Source organism: Microtus ochrogaster, chromosome 16, assembly GCF_000317375.1.
Source record: "Microtus ochrogaster isolate Prairie Vole_2 chromosome 16, MicOch1.0, whole genome shotgun sequence".
Lineage (NCBI taxonomy): Eukaryota > Metazoa > Chordata > Mammalia > Rodentia > Cricetidae > Microtus > Microtus ochrogaster.
The window spans coordinates 28289843-28310212 of record NC_022018.1 but is presented as its reverse complement, the minus strand read 5'-3'; the positions used below and the strand labels follow the sequence as shown (position 1 = coordinate 28310212).

At 44.5% G+C, this 20370-nt stretch overlaps 1 protein-coding gene across 1 annotated transcript in view; it reads right to left on the bottom strand.

Annotated features, from left to right (window-relative positions):
* The window catches only part of Prkcq (protein kinase C theta), a 127537-nt gene that overhangs the window by 8117 nt on the left and 99050 nt on the right, over positions 1-20370 (bottom strand). Inside the window, exons 13-16 of the mRNA XM_013349055.2 lie at positions 18696-18787; positions 16636-16698; positions 10141-10279; positions 3715-3903 (exon numbers count right to left, since the gene is read on the bottom strand). Of these exons, the coding sequence (XP_013204509.1) occupies positions 3715-3903; positions 10141-10279; positions 16636-16698; positions 18696-18787 (483 nt within the window). The remainder of the gene's footprint in view (positions 1-3714; positions 3904-10140; positions 10280-16635; positions 16699-18695; positions 18788-20370) is intronic.

Sequence of the window (20370 nt, the reverse complement as noted above, 5' to 3'; positions counted from 1 at the left end):
TGCTAGGAACGGAACCCCAGGTCCTGTGCAAGAGCAGCAGGTCCTCTTAACCCCTGAGCATCTCTCCAGCCTGTTTACTTTGGTTTTTGACACTTGACCTGGTGCTCATGGGTCCAGCCAGGCTGGCTGGCCAGGAAACCCCAAGGAACAGCCTGTTTTCACCATCCCAGCTCTGGGACTTCATGTGTGTAACATGTTACCTGGCTGTTTTTAAGTATTTTGTTGTTTGAAATGATGGTGAGTTCTGTCCCTTCTGCTATCTTATATAGTCACAGCTATATGCCCACCCCATACCTGCTCCTTCCCCTGACTGAACAACATGATTCCATCCCTTGAAGGACATTGCATTGATTAACTTTCTGCCTTTGGGATCCACGCAGCTTGCATGAGGTATCAATAGTGTTCTCTTTTCAATGGGATGTGAGTATGGGTTATACAGGCTCTACTTCCTTTCCCAACTAAGTAATGGTTTCCTCTTATCTTGGCAACTAGCTCTCCCCACTTTCCTTTCAAGGTTACTTCTGGTTTTGTTGGCCTGTCCCTACTTCACCTATCCTAGTGGCCTGAAGATGCCCTGATGCTGAGTGGGAACTCAGCATTTGGAAGATACAATGGGAAGCCTGGCTATGGAGCACACACATGTGTTGGGGGATCACAACTAATTCTGGGGACTCATCTGACCGGCAGGCTCGATTTGAAGGTGACTGAATCTCTGATGACGGGAAAAACAAGGCTCTTCCTCATTTTTCTTTTTTCCAGAAAGTTCTGTTGGTCCTGATGCTTCCGTATAGCTGTTATGTTAAAGATTAAGTGACAGCCTGACTCCAGTGTGACTGTGGAGAGGAGGAACTTTATGGAAGTGATGAAGGTTAAACGAGGTCACAGGGATGGAGCCCAAATCTCATAGGATTATTGTCCTTAAAAATAAGAGATACAGAGTATTTTTCTGACCCACCTCTTCTCTCAGATACAGCAAGGTGCCTATATACCTCCTATGAAAACAGCCAGCACCAAGACTGACTCCGATGACCCTTGATCTTGGATGTCTAAATTGGTAAGAAATAAATGTCTGGCATGTGAGACGCATCCATATTTCAGTGTGCAATAAGTAGGGCTTGCTGGGGCAGGGGAGGGGTAAGGATTGATCTGTGTGTGTATTTAAATACTGCCCCTGACACTATGTCAAGCAGTTAAGAAACAATGTGAGGGAAATGTCACCGGATCAGTCTGGGAACATTGTGTTACGGCAGCCGGGGCTGACGTGTTCAATTCACATTGAGCGCTTCATACAGCCACGTGTAAAATAAATGTCTTGGTTGTCATGAAAGCTGAACTTGCCTTCCGTAAGTGGGACTTTGCATTGGAATCCCACTAGCTTCTTTTTACTGCTGTCCTTTTTTTTTTTTTAAAAAAAAACCTAGCTAATTTTTAAATTAGCTTTCATTATTCATGTGTTTTGTTTGCTCATTAAAAGTGAATTTAATTGGCCATTCAGGGAGTTTTCTAAGCTTGGCGCTTGTTTGGCTCCGAGTCAGAAGGTGCGAGCTGCGCCAACAGGCTCTGGTTTTAAATACCTATTCCATTAACCCCAGGCCGGGTTTCCTATGGGGCTTTGTCAACACCTCTCTGATTCACGATCCCCGATTCCCCGAGAGAGCTGTGGAGTCGTCTCAAAATTTCTAATACCTCAGACAAGCTGTCACTTGCCTTAGGGACATGGAAGTATAAAGCCCTTTAGATTTAATCCTAAATAGTTTTTAAGAGAAAAATGCTGACTAGCGAAAGATGAGCCTGGAAATCCCTTATTCTCTGTTTCTCTCTCCCTCCCTGCCTTCTCTATTTTTTCCTTCCTTCCTCCCTGTTCTCCTTCCTCCCTCTCTTCCTTCCATTCTTCTCTCCTTCTCTCTCTCTCTCTCCTTCTCTCTCCTTCTCTCTCTCTCTCTCTCTCTCTCTCTCTCTCTCTCTCTCTCTCTCTCTTTCTTTCTGGTATTGGGAAGGAAACCTAGTAAGCGTAGAAGCTGTACCCTGTCCATGGAAATTCTTCCAAACTTTTGGTTGAAAACTCATTAATAGGGGTTGGAGAAATAGCTTTTGGTTAATAATGCATAATAGACTCATCAGGCTGCACACACACAAACACACACACACACGCATGCACGCACGCACGCACACACACTCTAGAGGTGTATGTATAACCATAATAATTAAAGAGAGGAAGAGTCTTGAATTCAGGCTCAGTTGGAAACCTTGCCACAAAAAAATTAAGATAAATCTCTTATTATTTAATTATTATAAATCTACCATATCTAAATGATTATAATAGAGAATTAATAATATTTAAATATCCTATCATAGCATATTATCTCTACCTACCTGTATCTATATCACCTGTATCTATATCTATCACTATAGGCCTAGGAAGACTCAAGGGTTGGAAAGGAAGAGAACAAGGATGCAGGCAACCTCAGCATGGCTGCGGTCCCATCTCCACGGGCCAGAAGCTCACCATGACCTCTGAGCAGAACCTCTGAGCAGAGGTGGGCAGTAGTCTTCATTAACGTTAAGATTGACATGCTGACTGGGGCCTAGGGTTGCCTGCTTTCGCTTCTCCATGGAGATGGTAGAGATGGTGTCTGGGACTTTAGAGGTTTGCCTTTCAGCAGCGTGAGTGGGGAAGTCTGCATCCTGCTAGGGATGAGTGGGGAAGTCTGCATCCTGCTAGGGATGGGTGGATTGCTGGTCCATAGGGCATTACATACAAGAGACAAAGATTGCTGTAAGTCACATACTGTGACTGCTTAAAGAACCAACTATACCTCCACCCAGATGCTCCAAGGCTTCCTCCACCCAGATGCTCCAAGGCTTCCTCCAAGACTCAGATCCACCAAAGTTTTTTTTGGGGGGGGAATTTCTTTTATAAATGGTGATAAGAGGGTTATTTTACTTCCTCCTTCTTTCTCTTCTTTCCCTCATCCACCCTCCACCTCTTTTTTGAATCAGGGTCTCATGTAGTCATATAGCCTGGTTGGCCCCCATGAACTCCTGATCCTCCTACCTTGTAAGCCACCATGTTTGCCTATAAATATTAGTTTTTTTGTTGGTTTGTTTTTTGATCATGGCTGTTTTAATTTTCAAAGCTAAATTTTCTTATTATTTTAATTGGTATAGAAAATAATGGAATCATTGTGACATTTTCAGACATATGTAACATCATGCTTAGTTCATATGTGTGCCCCTAATATCCTTCTTTTTCCACTCTCCCGTCTCTGGTTGGTTTCTTTTCTCCCTTCCAATAGTTTTCCTTTTATTTTTAAACACACACACACACACACACACGAACACGCACACACACAATCTAGAATCTGCCTATGAGAAACAACATGAGTCTTCCCCCTGCCTCCGTACCCCTGTCTTGATCCCCTGTTTTGATACCAGAGCTCATAGCATAAGAGTTTCAGCTGAAAGACAGCAACATCCCATTAAACCCTTCACTGCATGCTCTGGTGTTTGGTCATGTCTGAGTCAGGACCTGGAGCAAATGGGACTATTGAGCAGAATCTAGTACCAATTTTTATGAATCCTCTCTTAGTGCCGTTTTCTTGTTTCTTTTCCTTTTTTGCTTTTTCAAACTGAGGAGTCAAACTCAGGGTCTTGCCCACTTGAGGCAAGCATCCTCTCAGGGCACTACCCCAGGCTTTGGCTTTAATTTCTTACCTTCACTAAAAGATCCTTGGCCTCCTTTTCCAGCCATCGCGGGTAAAAGGGATTGTCCATACGAATGGAGTGGAAAAGCTCCTCTTCGTCCTGGCCGTGAAAAGGCGACTGGCCAATCAGCATCTCGTAAAGGAGGACCCCGAAGGACCACCAGTCAACGGAATGGTTGTATTTCTGACCCAGCAAGATCTGCACGACCAACAGGCAGAAGCATCATTAATATTTGAGTCTGATGACTGATAACACTTCCGAGTCTAGCGGTGAATGACTGGCTGTGATAGCCTGTAGTCTAGACTGAGAGCCGTATCTTCTGGGCAGCTGACGACTGGTAAGAGATGGCTACATCGTGCCCAAGCTTCTGGTGGAAGTAGAGACTCACTTACACTCATTTTTATTCTGTATTTTTCTCCTCTGGCTTTGATGTAATGACTGAACCAAGTCTGTAGCTTTCATTTTTCCATCTGTGTTGTGAGGTTCTTGGGGGCCAGGGACTGTATCTTACAGAGCTGGCTTGAGCCTAAATTCTCCATTACCTTTGATGCGGTCAGCTAAATGAAACCTATGTGTTTTACTGGCTTCTGTTCTTCCAACTCTGCATAAAACCACCAAGGTAATGGAGTACACAAAATCCATTCCATCTGGTGACATCTTTAAAAGAGCCAGTCATAACAGTGCATGTCAAGAGTCACGTGACTGGCCGCTGGGATGCAGACTCAAGTCATGTGACTATCATGAGCGAGGTCAGCAACACTCTCAAGACTCTTCCAACCCAGAAGTCAGATCAGAGACTCCTCAGACCTACAGCTAAGAATAGATTCTGAGAACAGATTTGGTCTGTCTTCCAGGGCGGAGGATGTAAAAGTAGAAATTCTACCTAACTTAAAACACTAAATCTATCCTTTTATCAGTTTATATTTTGTGGCAATAAAGATGTTGTCCCTTGACTTCCAGCAGCTCCTTCTGCTGGTCACTGTGTCACCACACAGCATCCTAACACCGGCAAGCACTGCAAAAACAGTGCACAGTGGGATCCATGACAGCATGAATGACGGAAGAGGATGCGGCGGTAGATGTATTAACAAAATCAATGAAGCCAGTGAGTTTAAGAGACACGGGCACTCTCTTTAATATAGCACGGTTTATGGTGACTAAGAGAGAGAGCATCAGCCAAAGATCCCATCCATAAGATGAATGCGCAAAGAAACTGTGATACTTAGACACAGAAGGATGCTATTCAACCATGCAAAGCCCCACATGCTCCATGGGCTGGATCCTTCACTGCACAGCTCGAGGAAGCCCCCTTACTCCTCCAGAACCTCCCTTGTTAGAAAGGGTGTTCATGCTTGGCTACCTACTAAGGCTATAGCAGGGTGATTCCAGGGTCCTATGAACAGTAGGGCCTGGAAATTGCTGTAAGTGCCTTGCTGAACAGCTGCTTGGATAAACTTTATCCCTGTGCATGAAAGCAAAGATCATTTAGCAAACAGAATTTTGCAATCTGCCACCATTTATAAATTGCTACTTGATAGCTGTAATTCAATATGGAAATATAAAAGCTCACATTAAACTTGACAAACAAAAAAGTCAACTACATTTGCCTTAATGACCCAGAGAGAGTGACGAGGAAGAAAAGACGCACCATTAATTTGTACTATCAGTTGGTTCAGCCCTACATAGACACAAAGGGTATTAGGCACCAGGCTCACACGCAATTCCCAAGACGAGCCACGAGGTGGTGCCAAAGCAACCAGAACTGGGTTCCCGAACAACAAGCATCTCCCGTAAACAACTTCATTTTGGAGGAACAAATGAAAAGGAATTTGGAGGCCAGGAGACAGCTGTCACAGAAATTAGGGCATTGAGGCTAGGTGATGTTAGTTAAAGTAAACACAGTCTTACGTTAGGAGGGAGGAGCAAACTGCAAATCCACAAAGGGAACAGGCGCTTCAAGAAGGAATGCTAACAGCCACCAGGTGTTTTTTTCTTTTTTTTTCTTTTCTACATTATGTCTTCGTTTCTAAGAATTCCCTGGACCTCTGCTGTTATCCCTCAATGGTGATGACTGGACTCAGGGGGCTGTGGTCCTTATTTAAGGTCTCATAGTGAGTTGAGAGCTGGTTCTGAAGTCCAGTCTCTGAGTATTTCAATCACAGTTAATACTGTCTTCTGGTATTTATCACTTCCCGCATGCTTCTTTGCACACTGTTCTGTGATGGACAGGGCAGTGGAGCTGTGCCAGGTCGAGGGTCTGTCCCCTTTCCTAGCTCTGCCTTACTCCAAGAACTAAGACTCAACAATTTCAAAGTGGAGAAACTAGCCAAGTAATCATGATAATAATAACGGCTTTGTCACTGTCTGACACAGTCCCTCTTTGTCCCTTGTAATGGGTGACAGTAACAGCTCCTTGGAGCAAGCGTGTTAAGGAGTGTACACTCCTGAGATGATGATGAATAGCTTCTGATAACATGTAGCCCAATAGCGAACACAAGGATCTATAGCACACAGGCCATTTGGGCTTAAGTAAATGACAAGACTATACATGGGCGGTAGGAGATGGTGGTGGTACCGTCCCTTTCAGACAGCTTGTTTATCAGCCGTGTGTGAAGTTAAACCAATGGCTTCATTAACTGTGCTTTGGGCCAAAAAGAAGCTTGCTTTTTAAAAAAATCTTAAAAACAGTGCTTTGGACAATGGACTTGCATCTGCTATCATCAGCGATAGTCCTTGCTACTCTTGATTAGATATTGTTTCATATTGTACTTGCTAGGAGTCTTTACCAGTCGCCACAATACTATGAGAACCAAGAATTTGAAGAAAACTGAAGACCTTTTAATGCCCAGAGATCTAGAGTATTAAACCAAGATTTAAAATTTTTTTTTTAAATTACAGTTATTTAGTGTGTCTGTGTGGGGACATGTGTTTGCCATGGCACATGTGTGCACGCCAGAGGGCAACTTTCTAGGAGTCTGTTCCTTCCATCACGTGGGGCCTAGGGATGGTTGTGAGCCTTGGTAACAAATGCCTTGACCTGCTGAGTCATCTCATGGATCCTTAAACCAAGACTGTTTTTAAAAAATTTATCTCCTAAGTATAGTCTTCACCATCAACAAGGAAATTTCTCTTTGTGGCAGATGGAGAGACAATTACAGAAAAACAATCAAACCCATAGTGTGGAGCCCAGACCCAGCTGAGGCTTCTGTAACTTGACTCCCACACCTAAGGCTCAGGGATCAGGGCCAAGGAGAAGAAGGACTGGAGGAGCCAGAAGAGCGGGGAGTTTGCTGCAACACTGTCTCTCCTCGGAGTGTCAGAAGCTACACCCGTGAAGTTTCTCTAACGTGACTGTCTAAACACAAGCTGGACAACGGCCAAACCAATCGCCATGCTAAAGTGGACAGGGGGAAGCTCATGAGGCCTCAACCTAGGCAACTGAGGAATGCAGAGGGCAGGAGAAATCGTCTGACCCAGGGAAGAGCCACCAACTGGTTATCTGATACCAAATGGTTAGCCCTGAAAACATAAACACAAGTGATAGTATAAAGACTGAACAGGTTGTACTTATGTATTTAGGAACACACACATACACACATGCACGCACACACACACACACACACACACACACACACGCACGCATGCACACCACCACCAGCAGCAGCAGCAGCAGCAATTACAACAATTAATGGAAAAAGAAAGCAAGGAGGAATATAGGGAAGGTTGGAGGAAAAAGGGAAGGGGATTATGTACATTATATTAAATCTCAAAAAGAAAAGAAATAATTTTAATAAGGTATTTGGTCTCCTAATTTTCATGACATATACTTACTTTTTACTATTAAGACAGAGGAATTAAGCTACTCAGCACCCGTTTTTGTCTCATTCTTAATTCACTTTGCTCTTACACATTTTAGACCTATTTTTAAACACTTAGACCACGTTAGTTGGTAGCAATGCATGACATTCACGTGTAATGTAGACACACACATATCTTCAGGGTGCTTGTTTAACTGCTCAAGAAAGAACAAAACCTTTTTTTTTTTTTTTGTCAGACAGGGATGGACAAGAACAGACACAAAGATATTAGACATCCTAGGATGGAGGTAAAAGAATTGGAGGCGTCTCATGTGGTGAGGGTGGGGGTTGATGGAGTCAGGGATGGGCATGGGTGTGGAGGAGGTTGGTGGGGGGCAAGAGGAAGACACAGGGGACCTTTGCTGAGACTAACACGGCGTATCTGAGCGGAGTCCACACAGTTTGGGATAATCACCCGAGGGGCTCAGTGCTGAACGGGCTCCGCTTTGAGGTCTCCTACGCTGCTTGTGCCGTGATTAGCTTTGGCTTCCCCTCAAGCTAAAGCTGCTTTATTGCACCCCCACACAGACAGTATCTGTGCTCACATGCAGGTTCTATATCAGAAAGGGATCACAGCTGTAAACTGGACAGCTAAAATACCCCAAATTTCTCCAAGAACAGCCACCATCCGAACCTTTCAATGAGGTTAAATTAAAATGAAAACCATGGTAAATGCAGCGAAAGCAGCTTGGTTCTTAGCCCCAGCTGCCATGGTTGACTGTGGGACTATGGGATCTGCTGCTGACATTGCTTTACCAGGGAAAATCAGAGATCTGTCCGTACTAGACAGTCGTCCTCCATTCATAAGTTCATTCATTCATTCATTCCTTCATTCATTCATTAATTCATTCCTTCATTCCTTCCTTCATTCATTCCTTCATTCCTTCCTTCCTTCATTCGCTTTAAAAGGCTAATTTGGCTCATCTTACCGTGTCAGTCTCCTCACTGAGTAAAAGGGAAGATCACCCAAATCTACCCATGAGGGGAACTGGCGAGATATCTCTCAGAGTCTCAAGCATTTGCATGCTTTGGGGGCACTGTTTGGTGAGGCTTAGGTGTGGCTTTGCTGAGGAAGAGTGTCCCTGAGGGCGGACTTGGAGGTTTCAAAGGTTTTCACCACTCCCTGGGCTTCCTGCTTGTTGTTTAAAATGTGAGCTCTCAGTTGCTGCTCGGCGGCCGTACTTCCGCTCTGGGACGGTGATGGACTCTTGTCCCTCTGGCACTGCAAGCCCAAATAAACCCTTCCTTCTACTAGTTGCCTTGGGCATGGTGTTTTGTCAGAGCAGAAGAAAAGGAACTAATATAATACATAGTGGGGGGGCTTATGTGCAGAAGCAAATGCAGGTGTGTGGGTGTGTGCAGCCATGATGGTGTATGTATGACATTGAGAAGCCTGCTGCTTAACTCTCTACCTTATTCCTTGAGACAGGGGCTCTCACTGAATTTGGAGCTAGGCATGCAGTCAGCAATGCAGGACTGTCCTGTCCCTACCTTCCAAAGCTCTGAGATTGTAGGTGTACATGGCCATGCCTAGCTTTTTCGGTGGGTGCTAGGCGATTTGAACTCAGGTCCAGATGCTCACACAGGAAGATTCTTGCCCATTGTGCCTTCTCTCCAGATCTTGAACAATTTGAGTTATAACAATGGAGGAAGCTGGGTGGCGGGTGCAGGTGTTTCTGTGCTGCTACTTTTGGAACTTCTTACAAACATATCATTATTTCAGAATTTAAAAAATGCCTTAAAAGCGAGCAACAGTACCAGACTGCAGAGCAAACAAGCAGCTGCACATGTGACTGAAAGATAAAGATAAAATACATGCAACGGCGCCAGATATTCCACGCTATGACAAGGACCACACAGTACGGCAGTCTCTAATCTCTCTGGGGTGGCAGCAGGAAGAGAATCCCCCAAAGTGGGAAAGTGAGTTTAACTGAAAGAGCAGATGCCTCCTGAGAAAACGCTGGTCATAAGATCACCAGGAACTCCTACTATTTTATGGGATTAGAACGAGGCATAGTTTTTAGAAGCTCCACTATCCTTCAAAGCTTTTTAAAGCAATGAATAATCATATAGAGTAATAGATTTCATTATGAAATTGTCAGACATGTAGATGCTCCCTCCTTTAACAGCTTCAATAACACCGTGAGTCAGAGTTATCCTCGCTGTAGAGAAGCGCCCACACTCAGTTAGAAATGGGGGGGGGGGCGGGGTGAGAGGCGCCGACAGCCCTTCCGCCTTCCCCTTCTATCCAGGTGTTCTGACCCCACCTTTAAACTTGATTTAGGTGGAGCGCTGCTTCTTCCTGGCTCTTTGTTAGGTGTCCCTTCAGGTGGGTCTGAAGAGATCATTTTTAAGGCTGGGGTGGTTCAGACCCCTAACGCAAAGGGAGTCTAGATCTCTGGCCCATGGAGGGATGTCATTAGTAGGGGTAGCATTTTCTATAAAACTCAAAAGACCCATATGCATATCTACATCTGGAAAACACTCCACAGACCAAACCACACTGAACCTTAGGGGAGGAATCCCGTGGCCTCAGCACAGAGGCTAGGAGAGGACCGCCCAGGCAGTGTGTCCCTACCTCGGGCGCGATGTAGTCAGGAGTCCCACAGAAAGTATTTGTCTTCGCATCTCCTAGCATGTTCTCCTTGCACATCCCAAAATCTGCTATTTTGATATGTCCATCTCTGTCTAGCAGGATATTATCTAGCTTCAGGTCCCTGGAAAACAAAAGCAAAGTGCAATCTCACTTGAATAAACACAGTTTTGTTAAAATGAAATTCTAGTGGAGGTATGGTAGCTTGTGCCATCATAGCTCGTGGGAGAGCTTGAGGAAAGGCTTTGCTGCCACCAAATCCTCTGGACCAGACATGGATCTTCTAAGTGGCTCATTGCCTGCTGTCAAATGTCCCACCTCCCCATATCCAGTGGCTCATGTTCAGGGCTTCTCTTGAGGCCCTTGCTGCCCTGGCCATCTGGTTTGGGATAGATACCAAAACAGATCATCATATCTTCCATGATTTCTGAATACTTGTTGCACCTTAGGGGCTCGATCCATATTTCCTGTGTGGATATGTCAGCGGGAGAGTGAGAACATCAATGTCCCATGTGGCTGTCCCAGCTGGAGAGTGGTTATATTAGCGTCCTGAGCCATTGCTCCAGTGGCAGTTCTGACAACACATGACGCACTCACTGGTATTTATGGAGTCACTTCACCATCAACCAATGGTTAATAGCTGTGAAGCACACCTGAGTAACTGTTTTAACTGCTAGCTCCACTTCCTGCGAGAGCCAGCGGACGAGAGAAGCAGAGTGGAACCCAGCTATGCTGCTGCGGCTGAGACTTAGCCGATGTCCCCCGAGTTGACGTCCATTTGGTCCAGTTTAGTCATCTCTACTACCCACATGACAGCAGTAGTTTCTGTGTGACTGGGAATCCCTAGACATGTCTCAGATTCATAACAGCACCTGCTTCCCTCTGTCCCTGCCACACTGTCACGGTCAGGACAGAAGATGCCTGCTGTGTCTGAGCCTTCTCATTGGACAGTGCTGGTCTTCTGTCTCCTGATGTGTCACTGGAGCTAAATACATGACTTACCAGCTTTATCCGTTCAGTCCAACTACAGGCTGATCTAAATTCACACACGAACAATTCAGGCTTATTAGCTAGTCCATATGCCATGCCATATTGGTGTCATTTATAGATACGTTTGTATAGTTCTAAAATTTGGCTGAAGTTGATGCCGTCATCTCCAGAGAGCTAGATCCGGCTGTGATGCTTTAGAAAAGACTGGAACAATGGCCACAGTATCTAGTACTTTGCTGGGCTCTTTTGCTTGTACACACACTTATTTCATCATTTGAATCTCACAGAAGTCCTACTAGTGTTACAGTATGAGTATATGTGAAGTGTATAGTGTGGAATACAGGTGGATGTGTGGTGGGTATCCAGTTCTGTCGTTCTCCATCCTTTCCCCCCCAAGACAGTGCTTCTTACTGGACCTGGAGCTAGGCTGGTACCCAGCAAGCTCCAGAGAGCCTCCCACCTCTTCTCCCTCCATCACTGGGATTACAAATGCATGTGGTCATACTTGGATTTTTTTGTGGGGTTGTGTTGGGATTTGAACTCAGGTCTCTAAGCTTAAACAGTAATCGCTCCTTCCTACCCACTGAGAAATCTTGTCAACCTCATTAAGTTACTACTGATGTAGTTTGTTTGTTTGTTTGTTTGTTTGTTTGTTTCTTTCTTTCTTTCTTTCTTTCTTTCCTTTTTTTTTTTTTTTACCCTAGGTAAGATAAAAGTTTCTCATGCATGATGTTATTTATCCAGACCACATAGCTAGTCAGTGGCCTGGGATGCAAACCTAGTCTATCTCTCTTACATTCTTACATTACACCTGGCCTTTCTCATCAAACTGGTCTTATGAAACTATACACGGATGTATTTTAACTGATACTAAAAATAAATGTTCTCTGTGCCTCTGGCTAGGAAAAATAAGCTTCATGTCCAATTCCCAGTCCATTTTTTTAAAGCAGTACAGATGTCTTTGGGATGGTGGGAAAGAAGGTCTGAGAGCCCTAAGGGATGGAAAGGCCCTAAAAGACTTCTTTTTCTCAAAGCTAGACCTCCATGGAAGTAAGGACTGGAAGCAGAAGAGTAGCCAGGTTCTTTGGAGTCAACTAGAAATACTGTAGAACCCAAAGATCCAGAACATTCCAGGGCAGTCATTTAACTTAATCTTCACTCTAGGACATGCAAGGGAAGCATTTGAGAGTCCAAAGCCACTCTTTGTCACCGTGGCACTTGTGTGTCAATCATAATGAAAAATTCAGTGGAAGGCTTTGGCGTGTGGTCAGTTCTAGAGAAGATCTTCTATTCAGAAGCCAAGTTACAGTTGTTTCACGGTGGACCTTGCTGAGCCTCTTGTTACTATGCAATAAACAAGGCCCATGATGCCTCTTGCTTATCTCTTGTGGCATCTACTGATACAGGCTACGTAAAAGCGTTTGGAAATGGCCTCAGATATGGAAGTGAGGTCTAGTTCCTCATTCAGAAGTACAGCCACTCTTTGTCTCTGACATTCTCAGAATTGAGGTTCTGAATTTTCCTGTCACGTCTGTATATTTTCTGAGTCCTTGGTTTTAAATTACCTCCAAATTAGCATCCCTTAAGATGCCGCTGTTTCCATGAGAAGGCTCTACTGGATGGTGTTGAAAGATGAACAATATCCCCATCTCATCTCTTCAGTTCTGTGCTGCCCAACCACAGGCTCTGAACCTGGGAATTTAGTTTTGTTCTACAGGAGGCAGTGAGCAGCTCTAAGAGCTAACTAGCCTGTCCCTTTCTGCCTGACTTCCTCCATGTGTGTGGGGTGTGGGTGAGGAAGGGCGGTTTCTCTTTAGTCATTTTCTCTATCTGAAAATTCTCTTCCCCTTAAATACAAAACAAAACAAAACATTACCAAGATAAGAAGTCTCACGAGGTCTTCTCTTCTCTCTCTCTTTAAAACTGGAATCCTACTTATTTGATCTTTTTAGTATGCACTGTCTCTATTTTTTTTTCATGTAATTCTACCCTCCAAGAAAATCTAGAGAGTGCCTTTATTTTGTTATCTTACAGTTTGGAATTCTACATATTTTCTGCCCATCATGGTCTTTAACCATGGACAATGCGTTAGTGGATTTATCAGTTCATGACACAGAGCAGTGAATGGTGCCTACCTCATGCATATATATTCATACACACACGTAAACACACACACGTAAACACACACACACACACACACACACACACACACACCCATGCAGCGCATGCATGCATGCATGCATGCATGCAGGAACTCTCTTGTAGCTTAAACTGTCCTTGAGTTTTAATCCTCTTGCCTCCAGCCTGTTGACTGCCAGAATCACAGGCATGTACCACCATGCCTGACTTGGCATGTGCATTTTTAAAATAATAAAACAGAATATAATCCACATCGTACTCCCTATAATGCTGTGACTGTAACCCATTTAAGAAAAGGAGTATTTACTGATATAGTTAAGTTAAAGGTGTCAAGATGAACTCATCCTGAATTGCATGTGTGGTGAAGGCAGACTCAATTTATCACGCCTTACTCTCATCTCACAAGGAAGAGAGACACACAGGGAGAGAAGGTCCTGGTGGAGACAGAGATTGGAGTGACGTAGCTACAAATGCCTGCAGGCTCTCCAGCTGGGTATGCTGGAGAAGGGTCTTCTCCTAGAACCTTTGATGAAAGGTTCTGCTATACTTTGATTTAAGCCTTTTAGTCTCTAGGACTATGACAGAATGATGTTTTGTTTTTAATGTTCTGCCAGGGTTATGTTAATTTTTTGGGTGGCCTTTCAGAGTTACGAACTGGAGTTTGTAAACAGACCAGTGCAACCCTGTCCCACAGGAGGGAATGAAGAGGCTGACTCTGCCATTTCAGCCACCTACCGGTCAAGTTACACCTGAGCACTTGAAATGTTGTTTAAAACAGGCCAACTTCAGTGTCATCAGCAGCTGAAGTTTGGGGTCCAGCATCCCCATCAACAGCTTGCTGTCTTCACCAAGCAGCGTGGGGACAGGACTGATGACCTCGTCTTGATTTTAATTATCTTAGGATGCCTCTCCAAGATCTACAATGACCTCACTCAATGAGTCAAATATTCTTCCCTGATTGGTGCATAAGACTTAAAACCATGACTCACACGTGTGGATAAAGCCCTAAGATGAGTGTATGCTGTTTGTCATAGGAAGACATTTATTGGTCATTTTGTCCTGCACGTCCATCAGCATGCCAAGATGGAAGCCTCATGCTGACTTGGAAGAGAAGCACTGGGGAATATGGATTTCAGTTTATAGGTCCTTAGCAACTCTGCAATATCCAATTCTTTCTCTTTCCAAAATTTCTGACTTCCCCCCTTTCACATCCATCTAGTCCACTCATCAATCCATTCATTTGTTGATCGGTTCACTCATCCACTTATCAAGATATTCATTCACCCCATTCATCCTCTTATCAATCTGCCCACATATCCACATACAAACTATGCAATATTAAGTACAAGTGTGCTTTACACATTACAGGCATTATATTAAAACTAAAAAAATGAAAGTTATCATCCTTAACCTACCACCTTTTAGATAGCTAGAAAAAAAATTCTGAAGAGATAATTCAGTGGCTAATAGTGTTTGCTGCTTATCCAGAGGACCTGCATTCAATTCCTGGCATCCATGCTGAGCATAACTCAACCACTTGTAACTCCAGCTCCAAAGAATCTGACACTTTCTTCTGGCTTCCGTAGTTACTGCATATATATAGCACACACACATACACACCATACATACACACACATCATACAAACACACACCACACACATACATACACACTGCACACATACCCCACACTACACACCCACACACCACCCACACACCACACAAGAACACACACACCTCCCATATGCACACACTGCACACACACACATCACACATACACTACAGAGGCACACACCGTACACATATACACACCACTCTCACACCACACACATACACATACCAATCCCATGCATACACTGCACACATACACACACACCATATAAACACACCATGCACACAATACACATGCCATGCACATACATACACATACCACACACACTACACCCCCACACCACACACATACACGCCATACATATACCACACACATATATATACAACACACCCATGCACACACCACACACTACACACACACCACATATGCAAAAATATACCTTATACACACATTGCACACCCCACACAATATACACATGCACACACATATACCTTATACACATACCGCACACACCACACATATACACACACCACACGTGCACACACCACACCCATGCACACACCACACAATACACACACCACAATGCACACACACACCTTATACACATACCATACACACTACACACCCACACATCACATATACACACACACCACACATACACACACATACATATACACACAAAAGACTTAAAAGAAGCTGGGCGGTGGTGGCGCACGCCTTTAGTCCCAGCACTCGGGAGGCAGAGGCAGGCGGATCTCTGTGAGTTCGAGGCCAGCCTGGTCTACAAGAGCTAGTTCCAGGACAGGTACCAAGAGCTACAGAGAAACCCTGTCTCGAAAAAAAAAAAAGACTTAAAAGAAGTTTAAGCTTATACTCTAGAGTGTGCATCTCAATAACTTTTGCGATGCTGTAGAGAGTACCCTCACCAGGACATATCTGGAAATGGAGTGTTCTTATTATATGATTTTTTTTCTGATAGCAGAGCCATATTCTGCAAATACCAAAGCCTCAGTGTTGACCAAGGCTCTATTCAGTCTGCTGTCTGCAAAAGGCCAAGTGTAGGACAATGGAACTTTTAATGGTGACCCCAGGTCATGGCTATTCCAGACCAGACCCCTGTGTTGGTTACTGGCAGTTCAGCCAACTCCTTCCAGCTCCTTTTCCTCTCCCCTCCCCCCTTACTCTACAGTGAGTCTGGAAACTGGACATCTGAAAACTAACATTGGAGATTTTATGTTAAATATGCGTCAACTGTGTTTTGAGTGTAGTATAGTATTCATCTAAGAGCTCTGGCAGCAGAGAATGAATTAACACCATGCAAAAGAGAAATTTTGAATTTTATCGTAGAGGGCAGTGGAGGTGGTCTGTGTGCTTCTGTAGGGTACTGTAGTCATGAGTTTTCATAGATGTTGAAAGAGCTTCCTTCTCCCACACAAAAGGAAACATTGCATAAACATTTCCAGGTGACCTAAAACAGAAGGAAGAGGTACAAAAGACACAAAGGATAGAGAAAGCAGAAATAAAGCATCAGAGTTGAAGCAATGGCAGGAAGAGAAGAGGGAAAGCCCACGCAAGGGCCAGAAGAAAGAAGGATGAAATAAAACAGAACCTCTGGCTTCTAGGATTAGAATCCCAGAGGGAAGGATTCTGGGTGGGAGCTGTCCTCCCAGGACACTTTTACATCAATCAACTGCAGTGCAGAAATGAACGGGGCTGTGGAATCAACCCAGAGAATGGCTTACCTGTAGACAATTCCTTTGGAATGAAGAAACTGTAGACCAAGGATGATTTCAGCAGCATAAAACCTGTCAGAAAGACAGTCAGGACACAGCATGAATATAGGAGGAGCAGGGCAAGAGCTCCAAGCCTTGTGATAGTTTATGTATGTTCAACTAAATGGCACACATGCGCTTTTGCTGAACTCCAGGCAGGAAGATGTCACCCACTCTGCAGGTAACACAAAGGTTCCAGCTCACCTGGGGTCTGCCCAGAAAGCATCATTTAGGAGCTGGTGAATCTGCTGTTTGCTCTTATCTCCTAAACTGCGATGCCCACACTATCTTAAAACCTATGCAAACGTGAACTATAATAAATAGTACAGTGCAGTAGGAAAATAGTTTCCTCCTTTACTTTACATTCTGCCCAGAGCCCACAGAGCCCGGTGCCAGGCTGTTTCCAACATATCTTGCTAGAATATTTTCATACTGATGCTGTTAAGCTTGGGCCAGAGCTATAGACTGAGAGGGGGTAAGAGGATATGAGAAGACAGACAGTGATAAGCTGCTCCTCCTCATCGGTGGTGGCAGTCTTAAAGGAAATGAGGTTATGCCTCTCTAGTGGGATTAAGTCAGACATAAGGGAGAGCTTCTTGGAAGGGAAATTTGCCGGGTTCTAGGAAGAACACATTTAGGGGGCAATAGGGGCAGCAGGTGTTCTAGTTAGCTTCATTCAAGCTCTATAGAACCCTGGGGGACAGAATGACTTGCCCCTCTTTTCGTGCAAGTGTGCAAGGCCCAGGGACTTCTGCTCAACGCTGTAGAAACCTGATAAAATAATCACAGGTTTTTGGCTGAAGGTGCCTGAATACTCTGGGAGTAGCCAGTGCTTCCTTCTAGAGTTGATAAAACAGCCACGGTGCTGTTTTTTTTTTTTTGCAGAAGTTGGTGGACCCAGTCCATCTTTCAGCCCAATTCTGCCTAAACCACTTTAAGTGGTCATGAAGAGGCATATGATAGATTGCCAAGCATCAAGGGAAAAAAGCTAGTATATAGTTATTTATTGTGCATGCATGTATGTATATATTTATTTATTGTGTATCATGGTGCATGTGTGCAGATCAGATGACAACCTACGTACGTCTGGGATGGGACCAGGTCATGAGGCACCCTTACCTACTGAGCCATCTGGCCAGCCCTAGTTATCATTTGTAAATGATGCTAATTCCACTGCTTATGTTTGCTTGTATGTCGCTGTGGGTTTATCAGGAGGGAAGCAGGACCAAGGCTAAAGGAAAAACAACACCTGCAGGTGAGCTGCGGGACCCAGCTGGTAGGATCCGCCCTCCTACCAGGGAAACAGCTGGCTCCACTAGCATCTCCAGCTGTTTGATGCGAGAGAAGGGGAGGGTTATTTTCAAACACAGGAAAGGCTGAATGCTTTGTAACTTCCCACCGAGTTTCCCAATGACAGGCTACAGCTCAGTGCCACCCCCAGGGTCACCTGAGACATCTGGGTTCCATTTCACTGCTCTTTCCAAAGGATACATATTTGCATCTGTGCTCAATGAGTTAGGAACTTGATGGACTGGAGAGGGTTCCTATGAAATGAATGAACTGTTTGATTCATGTTGATCTATTTCATGAAATAAGACAGGAGTGAATCTCAGTTTTATAAAAATGGGAAATTGTTGGCTTGTTTGACATGATTCCCAAGTATTTACCTTGTTCTGGGATTTAGGCATGCCAGCCAATAAAGTAAGAAAAATAATCTATGAGGGGGTTGGAGAGATGGCTCAGTGGTTAACAGTACTTGCTACTCTTTCGGAGGACCCGTGTTCGAATCCCAGCACCCACAGCAGGTGGCTCACAACTGCCTGGAACTCCAGTTCCAGGGCATCTGACACCTTCCTTTGGACTCCAATGGCACTGCAAGCACATATGCACAGACACAAATCCAAGCACACACACAATCACAAAAACTAAATGTAAAAGACCACATGAGAAAAGCAATCCGTGGGTGGGTGCTGGGTGCACAGAAACACCACGAATACAAAAACGTCCCAAATACCAAGTGAGGCTCTTACGTGGCTCTGGAAAGATCAAATTTGTGGCAACTTTGGATGTGGTACATTAAATCTCCCCCATTGAGGTATTCCATCACGAAAAAGAGGTTTTCCTAGGGGAAAAACAACCAGACACCAAGTTTTAGCATTGAAAGAAAGAAAAAAAAAGTTGACTTTTCAAAGAGATAGGCGATTTTAGAGAAATCAATTCTAGCATGAAATTTCTCTCAGCTGAACTATATTGTTGAACCCCAGGATGTAGTAATATGAGCGGCGGGGCTGCGTCCCCAGCACCCCAGGCCGCCTGCTAGCTTATGCCCCGAAATAACAACACACAAATTGTATTCATTTAAACACTGCTTGGCCCTTTAGCTCTAGCCCTTACTGGCTAATTCTGATATCCCGATCAACCCATCACTAATAATCTGTGAACACCGGTCTTACCGGGAAGATTCTAGCCTACGTCCATCCTGGGTTGGAGCTTCATCGCGTGTGCCTCAGAGAGCAGAGCTCTTGCCTCTGCCCGCAAGAGTGGAGCATCGTGTCTCTCTGAGGCGTCTGCCCCCGAGAGGAGAGCTGTCGAGTCTGAGCTCACTTCCTCTTCCTCCCAGCATTCTATTCTGTTTACTCCTCCCACCTATGTTTTAACCTATCAGGGCAAGCAGCTTCTTTATTTAATTAACCAATGACCTTCCTCCATCACCAGGACATGTGTGGAATACCCCTGGGAGGATGGTAACACACTAAGTGACTGTGCGCTGTGACCCATCTGACAGGATGGGATCTGTCTGCTGAACTACGGGCAGCATGGAACACTTAGTGTATGTGGATCACACACTTGCTACAAGAGACAATGTGGAGGTTGGTGTCTGGGTCTCCGATGCCAGGAACAGGGTGGGGATCTCCGTGTTATATGATGCTCAGCCAACACTCAGTGAGCATGCCCTGTGGGTGATATTCCAGCTCTTCCATCAAAGAGTCCTCAGTCTTGTCATCAAGTTCATGTATTATGCTCACGTCCACGTCACTCGTAGCAGAGGTAGCCACAGTTTTTGAGCATGTAGCTCCTAGCATAGGCTGAGGGCCCTGCCTGGCATTAGAAATCCAGTGCTCATAGGCTGTGATCAACAGAAAGCCTGGGAAATCCTCAGGTGACAGCTATCGGAGGTCCCCGATACCAACCAGATCATGTTTCACCAATACCGTGAGACACCATTCCAGAAAAACAATCACAGCTCTTTGAACACCTGGATGCGTAAGAGTTTTTAAGAGCCACGGCGTCACCAACCCATGAAGTGTGGAGACAGTGTGTTTGTGCACGAATTTGCACTTAACCTCAGCTGAGTAACTTTTTAAAGAAGCCAGAGTTAACATGATGTCTGGAATTGAAACTAATTGGGTGTTAAGGCAGACAAGGTAACGGTTCAAAGTGTTCTGGCCTCATGCTAACATTCATTGCCTGTCATCTGTATGGAAGCCACATTTCCCCAGAACTATAATATCATGGCAATTATCTTGATAATTCAAGGAATGTATCCATCCTCTTCTTTCAAAGTTGACTAAGATAAAATTTTTAGATTCCACTACTTGAACTGAAACACACAAATATATACTCACATACACACACACACACTCTCTCTCTCTTTCTCTTTCTCTCTCTCTCTCTCTCTCTCTCTCTCTCTCTCTCTCTCTCTCT